The 13,908-nt window shown below is 35.9% G+C and overlaps 1 protein-coding gene across 2 annotated transcripts in view; it reads left to right on the top strand.

Annotated features, from left to right (window-relative positions):
• Positions 1-13,908, top strand: part of LOC126162774 (23 kDa integral membrane protein-like) — a 191,746-nt gene that overhangs the window by 17,671 nt on the left and 160,167 nt on the right. The window contains exons 4-5 of one of the 2 annotated variants that reach the window (XR_007535112.1): positions 875-1,090; positions 2,751-4,966. Coding sequence is in view for 1 of the 2 variants with exons in the window: in XM_049919480.1 (XP_049775437.1) it covers positions 875-1,090; positions 2,751-2,822 (288 nt within the window). In the remaining variant the exon portion in view is untranslated. Of the gene's footprint in view, positions 1-874; positions 1,091-2,750; positions 5,290-13,908 lie in introns of those variants that run through there. The other variant, XM_049919480.1, reaches the window with a different exon arrangement.

Genomic DNA, 13,908 nt, shown 5'->3' with positions numbered 1-13,908 from the left:
TCCTCGCTTTCTCTTTGTCCATCACCCCTTCTCCCTCTCTCTGTCTAATTCTTCCTTCCCCTCTCTCTCCATCTATCACTTCCTCCCATCTTCTTCTGTCCACTGTCCATCTTCGCCTCGTCCCCTCTCTCCATCTCCTCCTGCCCCCTCTCTCTGTCCATCACCTCCCACATTTCTTATTCCATCTTCTACTCCTCAATGTCCTTCTGCTCCCACTCTCTTTCTGTCTCCTCCTTTCCACTTTCTATGTCCATTTCCTCCCACCACACTGTCCATTTCCTCTTTCCTCCTCTCCCTCACATTTTGTAATACGATTTTTTGGTACTAATATTTCCCCTTAACACATTACATATTTCTTTGTACAATATATACATTAAAATAGGTATACAAAAACAAGCACATATTGGAATGGAGTTTTCTGCCAAAATTTCAGAGTAACTGGTGAAGAACTTCTAGAGACTTAAGATTTTGAACAAATGAACATGCGGTTTTTGCTAACAATGTATCACCTTTATTTATTAGTTATATATTTATATGCCATATGGTGCTCCAGTAGGTATATCAAAGTTTGCAGATATTCTAATGCAACGTTGTGTCAGAATCTCAGAGCAAACATTGAAGAACTTCTGGAGGTTTATGATTTTGAACAATGGAACATATTTATTTATGTACATTTTACATTATGATTTATTTATGAATAGCTCCTTTATCATAAATGAGTATTTCTCCCTCCTGTGCAATTAAAAATTTGGTTATCATTACTTTGTAGAATTAATGACTATTTTCTTAGATCTTTGGTAGGATAGTACTTTGATGCAATGTATGTGTCTGTAGACTTTGAATGAATATTTGTTGTTCTTTCCTTCAACTGCAGCTAGAATGCTGTGGAGCAGATGGACCAGAAGATTATTTCAAGATGGGCTTATTTAACTTGCCATCTTCTTGTTGCAAACAAGGTGACACTTGTCGAATTGGAATTCTTAATTCAGCACCTTACTACACTACTGGCTGTCTTGAAGCTATGGAGAACTTCTTGAGCTATGCAGGACACATAATGGGTGGTATAGCAATTGGAGCAGCTGTTGTTGAGGTATGAAATTAATGTATTATTATCAGTACACTGTTCTGATCAAAGTAAACAGTGCTTTCCTTGATATTTTCTGGTAATGCACTTTTCTATCATTGATATAAAACTATTTAACGAGTTACAGCTTCTGTTTGTGTGTGTGTCCTACAAATTCCAGAAATTTTATGTCTTTGAGCAAAGAATTTCTCGGCATCTACACCCAATAAACATATCCTTTGTTCAAGAATCAGAATCTGTTGGCACTACCATTTCATAAAACTCTCTAATATGTGTCATACATACACTTGTTAAGCATTATTAAAAAAATTTATGAAAGATATTAGTATTGTGATAGAAGCAAATGAATCTTCACCACACAGCTACCAGACTGTACAAATATCATTTGGAACAAATAAAAATGATAAATTATAGCACTTATAATCTTTTTATAGCCTCTTTTCAACTAAAATTTATAAGAGCCACCAACATATAATTTTTTTCTTATCTTGCAAATTTCCTTCTCCTATCTTTGTTTGTTTTTTTCTAATGTAGCAATGACTGTATGTTATATACAATTTTGAAGTAGTACAGTACTGGCATTACTACATTTAAATGTAGTACTTAGGTTTTGTGCATACAAATTTCAGTCATGCAGTAGTATTAGAAAGAAGGGTTTCAGTGCTTATTTCGTCATAACAGGGTCCTATAAACTGTGAAATTATATTAAAAAAATTTGTCTTTTAACACTAACATCAACAATTTTTACTTGCAACTGTTGTGACAAAAATTCTCGTATTAGGTGAATAAGCATTATTATTGAGTAGTAACTACCTACTTCTTAATTTTAACCTACACATCTTGCACATAACAACTATGCACACTTATTTTCAGTGATGTAACAGCACTAGACTGTCGTGTAATTACTCTGACAGCTATCCACATAATCTGAATTCCTTTAGAATGAAACTGGTTCACTGACTCAGTTTTCATCATGAGCACTAAGATAATTTAGTGTCAAGATACTCCCTCATGTAAAAATATGTACCTGTAGTATGATTTTATTATTTCTTTTATTTTCCTTTGGTGTACCAACATTGACAACGAATATTAAATACAGGCACCAGTAAATAGAACGCAAACTGACTCTGGAAGTCACTGCAGCAAAGGGAGTTCCAGTTATTTACAAAAGTATTATTTAGCGGTGTCCATAATCCATCTCTCTCTAAAGTCATATTATCCATATTACCTGAAGGTTAACAGACATGGATATAATTCACCTATATCTGTCCACTCTCAGCATTCTGGTCTGTTGTATACAGTTATGTTATCCATAATCACCAAAGAAACAAATACCTTGCGTTAAAACCAATGTGCACTTTTACCCTACATCAATAAAATTAGTTGTTTTTTTTTAAAAAAAAAGGAGTCTGCATGAATAACAGAAAAATTCTTTAAAGTGGAAGACGAGGGCACTAAATAGTGTCTTAATTTTACAGTAAGTTGCACCAGACAAACAAAGGTTAACAAAACTGTATTTTCACTTAAAATGAAGCTGTACTTACATATTAAAGTTTTGCGTTCCACTATATCTGATTTACTGTATATTTTAAATAATATAAAGTGATTCATCTTTACGAATTTTTAATTAAAATTATGTTTTAAAGACAATAAATAATTGTTTCAGATTGTTGGAATAGTATTTGCTCTTTGCTTGGCCAGCTCAATCAAAAATGAGGCTCGAAGAAGAGATGTTTAACTTCTTGTTCAAAAGAAATATGTGAAACTGTTGTGATCGGATTTCCACAAGAATCACTACAGTGAATGACAGTCAGTAACACTGATTACTAGATTTAAAGAATATGTACTGTGAACAAACAATGTAAGAACAATTTTAGCATTTCTACTTAGTATAGTACGAACCTTTAGATAATTTTGCATTATTCTGTAACAAGTGATATTATTCTAGGAGCATGTATGACTAGCATTGGCAGGTATCATTAGTTTACTTCCATTATATAAGCTATCATAAAATTCAAGAGACATCTATTGGTTGCAGTTTGACATTTGAAAAAGTAATGCACTTGGAACAAAACAACAGCCTTTTTCAATTTTGGCAACACATAGATCTTTTAACTCAGTTTTTGTATAATAGTATCTAAACAACTTACTTTGTTTGTTATAGATCCTGCAAAAATTCGTTATTAGTTTGTCACAAATATGAAACAGAGTGTGGCTGCATCGTTATTTGTTAAGAGTCTATATACAGATTCTGCTTATTTATTGTCAAATGAAGATTTATTTTAATGAAACCATTCCTAAATAAAATAGCACTTTTCTTTTTTCTCTGGTTGTGTTGCTGATTTTATTTACTTTATTTTACGGGTTTTAAACAAGTCACCTCTCCTATCTGTCTACCATGAATACTACACAATGTCTGAATGCATTTGAGGAATTCTCCCCCATTGTGTAGCCTAATCACTTCCAGTTTGGATGTCAGTAACTTCAGAACTTTAGATGATTTCATTTTGTCAGAACATATCCTTATTTGTAATACATTGCAGTGCCATAAGATCCATCAAAGTGCATTTTCATGAACAAATGTTCAATAAAAATTCAAAATTACAGTATGTACTAAATTCTACATATGCTTCATGTGAGACAAAATAGCACATTTTTTCACAAGGTATTTTTCGATTTCACAAACCACTGAGTAGACTTGTAAGGCCTTTACTCCAATTCAGTCATACTTATTATTCAGATCACATATTTTAATAGGTTTTCTTTAAGAAATATCATGAAACAGACTTAAATATTTCCTTTATTATTTTGCTATTTTGATGTCTTAGTTGATTTTTGTTTCTATAAAGGAACTCTAACTATTGTTATTTTGTGATCATTCAAAAAAAAAATTCTTCCAGTATAGTTGATAAGAATGTATTCCTACAATAGAGACGAGATTTCATAATTCAAAAACAGTTTTCTGTTACTGTCATGGTACTTTCCTGAAGCTTGCCAATGATTTCCTTGTTTTTCTTTGTATCTGGCACTGAACACTTATTTTATAAGTAAAATGTTAGTTTTAAATAATAATAATAATATGTAACTACAACATTTGAGATGCTGCACACAATGGGGCGCAACACATAGTTTTTTAGCAAGGAATCATTGTTCATTACTAAAAATTTTATCCTTAAACAAAATCAATTCAGTTATATTGGTTCCTATTGATAGCACTATGTTTCCTCTCTACCCTCACATTCACACTGCTAGTTTTCTTTATGTTTTATGGGTTCTAATGTAATGCAGACTGTTTTTATATAGTACTTGTTGTCCATTAAATTTCTTTAGGTATAATTCTGAAATTTTGAGAGTGATGATAACCCTGCTGCCTTCTATATTATTATTTATACATCATCAGGCATTTTTGGTGTACAAATCAATTTAAAATTGGCAGTGAAAAATCGGAATTCTATATATATATTTAATACCTTAACGCAGTTTCTAGAGAAATGCACAGGAAGACATAAATTTCTTTGAGTGATGGCATCATTTCTCGTTTGTCATAAATAAGACCAACTCTAGCAGTTCAGAGCTGCTTTTTCTAAAACAGTGTTGTTACCTATCTATCTACACAACAAACAAATTTTTCTATACAGATATAAATTTCTGTCATGATAAAATAATGGAATCCACAATAACTTTCGCCATACTTCATAAGGAGGCATTCATAGTACTGTGTATATGAAGATGTATAAAATTTAGTGACTATATTTATTTACAGAAAGGACTAACTTTATTTATACATTTTGTAATTAGAACACTGGTTTCTGATTTCAGTATTAATGTAATTTCTAAGATGATATCAATACTATGCAAAGGATAGTTGCTACTCAACACACAGTGGAGATACTGAGTTGCAGATAGACACAATAAACAGACTGTCACAAAATTAGCTTTCAGCCAACAAGGTCTTTGTCAGAAATAGACGCCTTGTTGGCCAAAAGCTAATTTTGTGACAATCTTGTTGTTGTGCCTATCTGCGATTCAGCATCTTCACTATATGGTGAGTAGCAACTATCCTTTTCGTAATACTGTTGCATTGCATCCTGGATTTTCCATTGTTCTAAGGTAATAATTGATAAAAGATGTAAGAGTATATAGGGGTACTTTTTATAATGTGATTATATTATTTAACATGGATATTAAAATGGTACTATTGGAAATGATTTCTTAAAAATTTATTATACACTTTCCCTTCACCTATCATTTTTTCTTCAAGATACAAGTTTTTAGATGTTGAGTATATTCTTTCAAAAACTTGCAAATTTACAATTCCTTAGTTTACATAGTCAACTTATTAGTTTGTCTGAGATGTTGTGAGAACATGAATATCACAGGTAAGATGTGCCAAACAAGATTCAGTTGCGTTTTTATCTCATCAGTTTTTCTGTGGGGTTGCTTAGATCCACGTATCTGTGTGTCATTCTTACATTACCCTGGGATTTACGTAGTGAGTGCCTTGCAAATCACACTGCACATGAGAAGCTTGCCTCAGAGTGGGCGAGCTATGAGTTAATTTTAGTTGTCATCACCCACTTCCATGATTAACTTCTTTTTCTGTTGACCCTGCATAAGCTACTTTAGATGGGAAATTAATAACCCAGTTGTGATTTCTAAAGAATTTTGGTTAGTGTGAGTTATGTAATGGTTAGGTCTGAGTGCTGTGTTTTTTCTATAATGCATGTATAATAGTACATGCAATATTTATGATGCATATACATGTATACATTTTCTGTATAACAGGAAATTCGTAGTAGTAGGCACTGAAGTAAAAAAAAGTATCTGGAACAGAAACATACTTCATTTATCTAATTAAAATTGCTTCTATTCGTATTTAACAGCAAATATTATACCTTAACTCATCAGTGAGGTAGTAAAACAATGAATAAACATTATTGATGTACCAAACAACTTTTTTGGCCATGCCTTCAATGGATGAGGTGAATACTCTCTTGCTTGACAGTTGGGAACTTCCTTCATATGAAACTAATTAAAAACCTCTCTCACCAGTAGTGAACCATCTCCAGCTGTATAGTGCTCTAGTAAGGCTAGCTTCATCCTAGAACTTGGTGCCAGGTGCAGCTAAGCATTGCCACATGACTTTAGCAGCCTTAGCCGATTATAGCAAAATATGACTGTTACATCTTTGATTGCAATTTCGAGGTGCGTAATGCATCCAGTATGTGTCTGTGGGCAGGTTCAATGTCATGGCACAGACATATGTCCCAGTGGAGTAAAGCTATCCCTTGGCTTGCATTGCCAGAGGAGGTAGTTGCAGGAGATTTATCAGTGATGACAGTAGTCGAGTAAGATCTCATGTGGGCTTCGAATGTTGTTGGGAATGGAGTCTGTGGCTCGTGGTCTTGCGGTAGCGTTCTCGATTCCCGCGCACGGGGTCCCGGATTCGATTCCCGGCGGGGTCTCTGTCTCGAGATGACTGGGTGTTGTGTGTCTTTCATCATCATTTCATCCTTATTCACTCGCAAGTCGCCATAGTGGCGTTAAAGAACCTGTGGAGCGGCGGCTGAACCGCCCCGTGAGTGGTCTCCCGGCCACCAATGCCATACGCTCATTATTACTATGGGAATGGAGCTGTAAAGCTATTAGAATGCCACACCTGCGTTTGTTGCCCAGAAGTTTCTCACAAACCATTCGACCTGTTAGTTTGAAGTCAAGTGAAACGGGGTGTTTGTGCATTCTGTTTATGTCTAGGAAGGTTGTGAATTAAGAAGAGGTAATCTAAGACTCATTCTCAGGAACAAAGATCTTTGGTGCACCTTGGATGATGTGTATGGTTTTCAGTGCTGTATTGGTGACTGATATTTTGGTGGACACTGTGCAGGCCACACAACGAATTTTAGACAAAGCCTCCACTACCAGAGCCAAATGAAGCACAAGAAGGCGCCGCACTTCAATGCTTACTGCAGGAATAACTAGCGGTTGTGTAGCAGCAAATAGTTTCATTGGAAAGACTGCATCTACACAGGCTTCACACTAATCCCTGAATTGATTTTGAGCACATAAGTATGAAACCAGGCCTGAATCTTCACCTGTGGTTTGCTCTAATCCCCCTGATGAGAAGGCTGTAGAACATGTGGGTGGAGAGCTTCTGGTATTACTAGGAGACAGTCCATTTCATGGTTGGCAGATGGACACTATGCCATGCATTGAGTTGGTGGTGCAGTGTATGGATTGTACTCAATGAAGACAGGATGTACACAGGTTACCCTTACCCCAGGAAATGTCTGGGATCTTGGTGATGATGACAGTCACTTCTGTTGATGAAATGGTAAACTATCCAGTGAATGGTCCAAACCTTGAGTCCATCTGGAAGAATAGTACCATTATAGTTTCGCATAGGTTACCGGAGTACATTGAGAGATGTGATAAGTTATTGGAGTGCTCTCCATGCAGGAATAATAACTGAAATATTGGAAATTATTGAGGTAAAGTTCCCATCTCTTCAAGCACTGTATATGCACCAAACAAGATGTGCTACGAGATGACATCCTTTGACTTATAATATGACAATGATCTGTATGTTTTTGGCTTTTTCATGAAGCCTCATTTCAGTTTGGGAATAATTATTTTGGTACCATCGATTTAAGATTCGCAACATAGATTTCTCCTGAACAACGTTTACTGCATCACGAAAATGGATTTTAAATGTGTAGAAGGCAGCATATATTTTGAAAATATTTTCTAGGACTAGTAATGTTAGTATACTACTCACCTACTTGTAAATTAGTGACATGACAACTCGTTACATGAGAAGAATTTTTCGACTACTTTGCATAATTAGTTCATTTTTCTTTGTTGGTCCAAGTGTTGGTAATGAAATACACTGATAACGATTCTAGGATTTTGTAGACTGGTAAATTGGATTTTAATCTTTTCATTCATGGGTGCCATTTTTTGTGAGTCTTGTACCAGTACGTCTTAGTTTCCTACAGCTATCATTGTCTGCGTTTGATGGAGAGTCGCCTAAGCTAAACAACTTCTCACAAAGACGCCATACGCGAGCACACACGTAGATAGCAGCCTCTGACGTGTATCACAAGCCTGACCCATATAGGGAAACCTATAACACGAGTCCAAGAAGTCACGATCTGGCTTATCATAGAATATACAATGGGGATACAGAAATCATGGCCTGCACCTGAGTAGGAGAAGGAAGGAAAGATGAGCTGAACATCCAGCAGAAACTGTAAGGGAGGCTACAAGCACAGAAGAGAAGATGTCTGTGAGAACTAGAGTCGAAGGGGTATATTATTTAGTTTAGAGTCTTGTTACAAAAAGACAGTACTGAAAGAAATTCAAGCGGAACAGGACCACCACAGATGTAACAGTTTCCATTAAAAGAAAATAAAATTGTTTCATCACAACATTAGAGGTCTGAAGAACAAAATATGACCTTCTTGTATGCCTATATGAAATGGAAAATTGTGAGGTGATCGATGTTCTGTGCCTCCCTGAACACCATGTAACTGCAGGAACAGAGTAGTTAAGTACTTGTGATTACAGACTAGCATCATTTTCATGTAGATAAGATTAACATAGAAAAACGAGGAGTTGCAACATATGTTAAAGGTGGACACAAATTCAGAAACATCGAAACAAATAGTATGTGTGTTGATCAGACCCAAGAAGCATGTGGTTGTGAGTCGTTACTGCAGATACTTCTCTGATAATTTTAACAGTCTACTGATCTCCTCTAGGAAACATCTAGATATTCATGAGAAATTTTGATGCATTACTAAGTTACCTGCAGACAGGAAGAAACTGTGATTAGCTGTGGAGATTTCATGTTGATTTCTTAAGAGATATGGACAGGAAAACTGAACTAGAATCGTTATTTGGGCGTTTCAATATAATTTCAGCAATCAATTTTCCACCTAATTTGCAACAAGGTTGTAGGACACTGACTGATAACGTTTTTATAGACTGTGTTCAGCCTGAAAGAATTAATGTGTACCCAGTTTTTAATTTACCATCTGCTACTAATGCACAATTAATGGAAATAAACAATATGACACCTTATAGCACTGAAGCAGGTCAGTACAGTGAGGCCTATTAACGAGAACAGGGTACAATGTTGTATGAGCAAATTAAAAGTGGTGGTATGTATTAGCTGTATACAGAAAGAGATGCTAATGGCAAATACAATTTCATTCTTAGCAAACATGTGTCAGTACTTGAAAGTTGAGTTTGCTAATAAATTATCCAGAATATACATTACAAAAGACAAGTAGTCTGTGGGTAACTAAGGATATTAAAATCTGACATGAGAGGAAGAGGGTAATTTAAATAAGAGCCAGAATAAGTCAAGATGCCACATTACTTGCATACTAGGAAAAATACTATAGTAGTTAAAGGAAAGTCATTAAAATATCTGGAAGAATGCACATTCTGAGAGATGAATAATGCAGGTAGTAGGATTAAAACTATATGAGATTTTTTCAAATGGGAGACAGGACGCGCCGGCCGCGGTGGCCATGTGGTTCTAGGAGCTGCAGTCCAGAACCGCGGGGCTGCTGCGGTCGCAGGTTCGAATCCTGCCTAGGGCATAGATGTGTGTGATGTCCTTAGGTTAGTTAGGTTTAAGTAGTTCTACATTCTAGGGGACTGATGACCTAAGATGTTAAGTCCCATAGTGCTCAGAGCCAATTTTGAGACAGAACGCTAGTCAGTGTACAAGATGCCATAAGACTGGAACTAAATGACAATGTTGTGACTGATCAGTCACAAGCTGCAAGTACTTTTAACAAACAATTTCTAAACTAACACCAAAGATTTTAAGCAACTACAAGTAGCATCGACATCTTCCACCGAAGTGAACAGAACAATAAAACTTCTAAAAAATAAAAGATCATGTGGTGTTGGTGGAATTTCAAACAGAATTAGTTAATAATTATTGTCCTTAGTAATTTACGAGTACATAATGTATCAATGACACAGAGAATGTTTTCAAAAATGTTAAAATATGCAATTGTCAAACCAGTTCATAAGAAAGATGACAAGACAGACAATTATCATCCAATTTCCATACTGATATCTTTTTCTGAAATTTTAAAAAAGTTATGTGCTCAACAGAAGTCCCATACTTAACTGGAAACAATTTACCTAGCTTTTCACAGTTTGGATTCCAGAAGAGTTGCACACCTGAGAATTGTATTTATACATTTACTCATAAAACAGAACAAGCCTTAAATAATGTGGTCCTCCCAAGGCCTTTGTGTATATCACATTACTCTTTTAGAAAAGCTCAAATTTTATGGAATTGATGGTTTTACTCACAGCTGATTTTAACTATGCTTAACAAACAGAATGCAAAACGTTCTGCTGAATACTTCAGACCATGTCAGAAGGGTAGAAAATTTTTGTGACTGGGGAGAAATCTCAAAAGGAGGCAGTTCTGTATCCACTCATATTTCTTATATATGTGAATGACCTTCAGCTTCACATACAACAAGCAGAATTGTTACTTTATACAGAGAGTACTGGTGTTTTATTAGAGAGAAAGCAACAGAGGAGACAGTAAAAGATATTTTCCAAAGAATTATAAAGCGATTCCCAGAAAACAGACAAATTAAATTTTTAGAACACACAATATATTCAATTCTGTACAGGATGTAGCACTTAAGTAAGAGTAATTAAACAGGGTAGAATGCTGCAAATTTTTGGATGTACAAATCACTGGAAACTTGAACTGGAAGAAGCATTTTACCGAGAGTCTCAAACAATTAAGTCCAGTTACTTCTGCTGTTCACATAACTGCTAACCTAGGAAACAATCTGATCAACCTCTTGACGTATTTTGCATAATTCCACAAAATAATGTTATTTGGAATGATTTTCTGTGATAATGCATCACTTAGAAAGAAAGCATTGTTTTCACAAAAGTGAGCAGTAAGAAGAATATGTGTTGTTCACTCACGACGTCATGCAGTACCTTTTGAAGGAGCTAGGCATTTTAACTGCGTCGTCACAGTAAATGTATTTGCTACGGAAATTTGATTGAACTATGGTGTCCATAACCCCAACACCAGAAGGAAATATAAAATAGGCCAAGTGCTAGTAGGACTTGTGCACCGAGTGTTCTTTGCAAAAACTTAATCTCATACATGTGTATCATCCATCACAGGAATCGATAATCTCAACGATTTTCCTCTGTTTTCTAAGTAGATACTTTCAAGATATATCAGGCCCAGGAATTCCAAAGCTATATCAAAATCGATATAGCAGTTTCTCAGACTAGGCCCGAAATACAAAAAGAAGGGAGCAGAGGACATCAGTTCATATATGTAGATCAGAAGATTTAATAAGTTTTTTATTTATTCACTAAAACATGAGTATAACTTATATTTTGTGTCTGAATGCAGTAATGTTTGTCTATTATGCTTTTGACGTACTATGAATGCAGTTTGTGTTCTAATGGAAAAGAGATTTTTTGTGTGATATAATTACAGTTTAACTATTTTCAGATTTTTTTACTTTACTTTTGGTGTGAAACCTTGCTTCTTGCTGAATTTCATGATTCTAGGTCAACGAGAAATAGGTTCTGATGAATGGGTTTGGGAGTTACAAAATATGTGACATCTATGGCCATATCTTTGATTTAGTTGACTCAGAAGCTTAAAACGTTTGTAGTTCCAAGGGACCTTAGTTCTTAATATGTGATAAATTTGAATTTGATACGTCTACCCATTCCTGAGAGAAAGGGTTCTTGACTGTCAGACAGATGGACAGGCAGACAGACTGAAACACAGACAATCAATCGATTCCATAATGTTTCTGTTTTTAGAGACTGAGGCATGGAACTGTAAAAATGACCTTTATAACTCATTATTAAAGCTGTCATTGCCTTAGAAAGGAGTTCAATACCCGGCAACACAAATCTTTGATCATGTGCCCAATAACAAAATGTCTGGCAGGCAGCAAAGAAAGCTCTGAATGTAACTTAAAATCTATTTTCCTGGACAACTTCTTCTATTCTACTGACAAATTTCTACTTAATAACTGGTAGGCAGTAAGAAAAAAAAGACCCTTGTTTATAGGTGTTATTAGAAGAGTAGGACCAAAAAATTATTGTGTTCATTATTGTTAATACCAATCATGTATACATATCCTGTAAACTGATTCATGCCACGTCATTTCCATGGAAGAGTCATTCAAATGATCGACAGAACATGTAACTAACTAGCGAACGAACTATTGAAGAACTATCGAAGTCGCTGGTCCATGCCTTATATTCAGCTCAGAACCAAATTAATTCTGAGGATAATGTAGCAGACTCCAAGCTCCGTTGAAACTATGTGAACAAGACTGGTCTTCACACCCTCTCTAACATACATACATACATATTTTTCATAATGATGCGGAACATGTCACTTTAACGTAAGTTTTCTTTACACTAATTAATTAATTAATTAATATTTTTAATGATACTACTTCATACCTAAGAATTCGTCTATTGAGTAGAAGGAGTTGTCATTCACAAATTCTTTTAATTTGCTTTTAAATGTTGGTTGACTATCTGTCAGACTTTTAATTTGGCAAATGACCAAAAATTTTTGTGGCAGCATAATTCACCCCTTTCTATGCCAAAGTGAGATTTAATCCAGAATAGTGGATATCATCCTTTCTTCTAGTGTTGTAGCTATGCACTTTGCTGTTATTTTTGAATTGGGAAGGGTTACTAATGACAAATGTCATAAGTGAATATATGTATTGCGAAGGTACTGTGAATGTCCCGAGTTCCTTAAATAAATGTCTGCAAGGTGCTCTTGGGTGGACTCCAGCTATTATTCTGATTACACGTTTTTGTGCAATGAATACTTTCTCTCTTAATGACGAATTGCCCCAAAATATGATGCCATATGAAAGCAGTGAATGAAAATAGGCATAGTAGGCTAATTTACTTATATGTTTATCACCAAAATTTGCAATAACCCTAATAGCAATTTGCAATAACCCCTAGCCGTTTCAGCAGATCATCGATGTGTTTCTTCCAATTCTATTTCTCATCAATGCACACACCCAGAAAGTTTGAGTATTCTACCTTAGCAACAGACAATCGCTTGAATGATCCAAATATGACTTTGGACTCTGGAGAACTGACGTCTTTCATTCAAACGCAGATCACAATTTATACTTCGTTGCACCCTGTTTCCTCTATGGTCGCCTCTTCTGTATAAAGCCTACACACACAAACACACACATACACAAACACACACATACACAAACACACACACACACACTCACACGCACAGTGTGCACAAGATCATCCTTCGTATCACATTCTGCCATTTCCCTAGGTCATGCCTTTATTCGCCATGCATTTGAACTGCCAGCAGTTAACTGACCCCCGCCGTTTTACACTTCTTCTCATTGACACGGATCACGTCAATTGAAGACAAGTCTTCACCTTGTTGGTTAGAAGGATAGGTGTAACACTGTGTGTTCTTTATCGTCCCTGCTGCTCGCTGCTCCCCCCCCCCCCCCCAACCCCCTCCTCCCTCCCCCCCCCCCCCCCTCACGGGTACAGTGCCACCGAGAAAGGAGGCAAAGTGTTCAGCACATTGGGCTGGTACTCGGAGGACGACGGTTCAAATCGTCCTCCGGCCGTCTGGATTTAGGTTTTCCGTGATTTCCCAAATCGCTCCAGGAACATTCCAGGATGGTCACAGCCGATTTCCTTCCCCATCCTTGAAATAATTCGCAATTATGCTACGTCTCTAATGACCTGGAAGTCGATGGGACATTAAAATTTAATCTTCCATC

The sequence above is a fragment of the Schistocerca cancellata genome, chromosome 1 (assembly GCF_023864275.1).
Source record: "Schistocerca cancellata isolate TAMUIC-IGC-003103 chromosome 1, iqSchCanc2.1, whole genome shotgun sequence".
Classification (NCBI taxonomy): domain Eukaryota; kingdom Metazoa; phylum Arthropoda; class Insecta; order Orthoptera; family Acrididae; genus Schistocerca; species Schistocerca cancellata.
The sequence above is the reverse complement of the archived record's forward strand: the minus strand, read 5'-3'. Positions and strand labels throughout refer to the sequence as shown.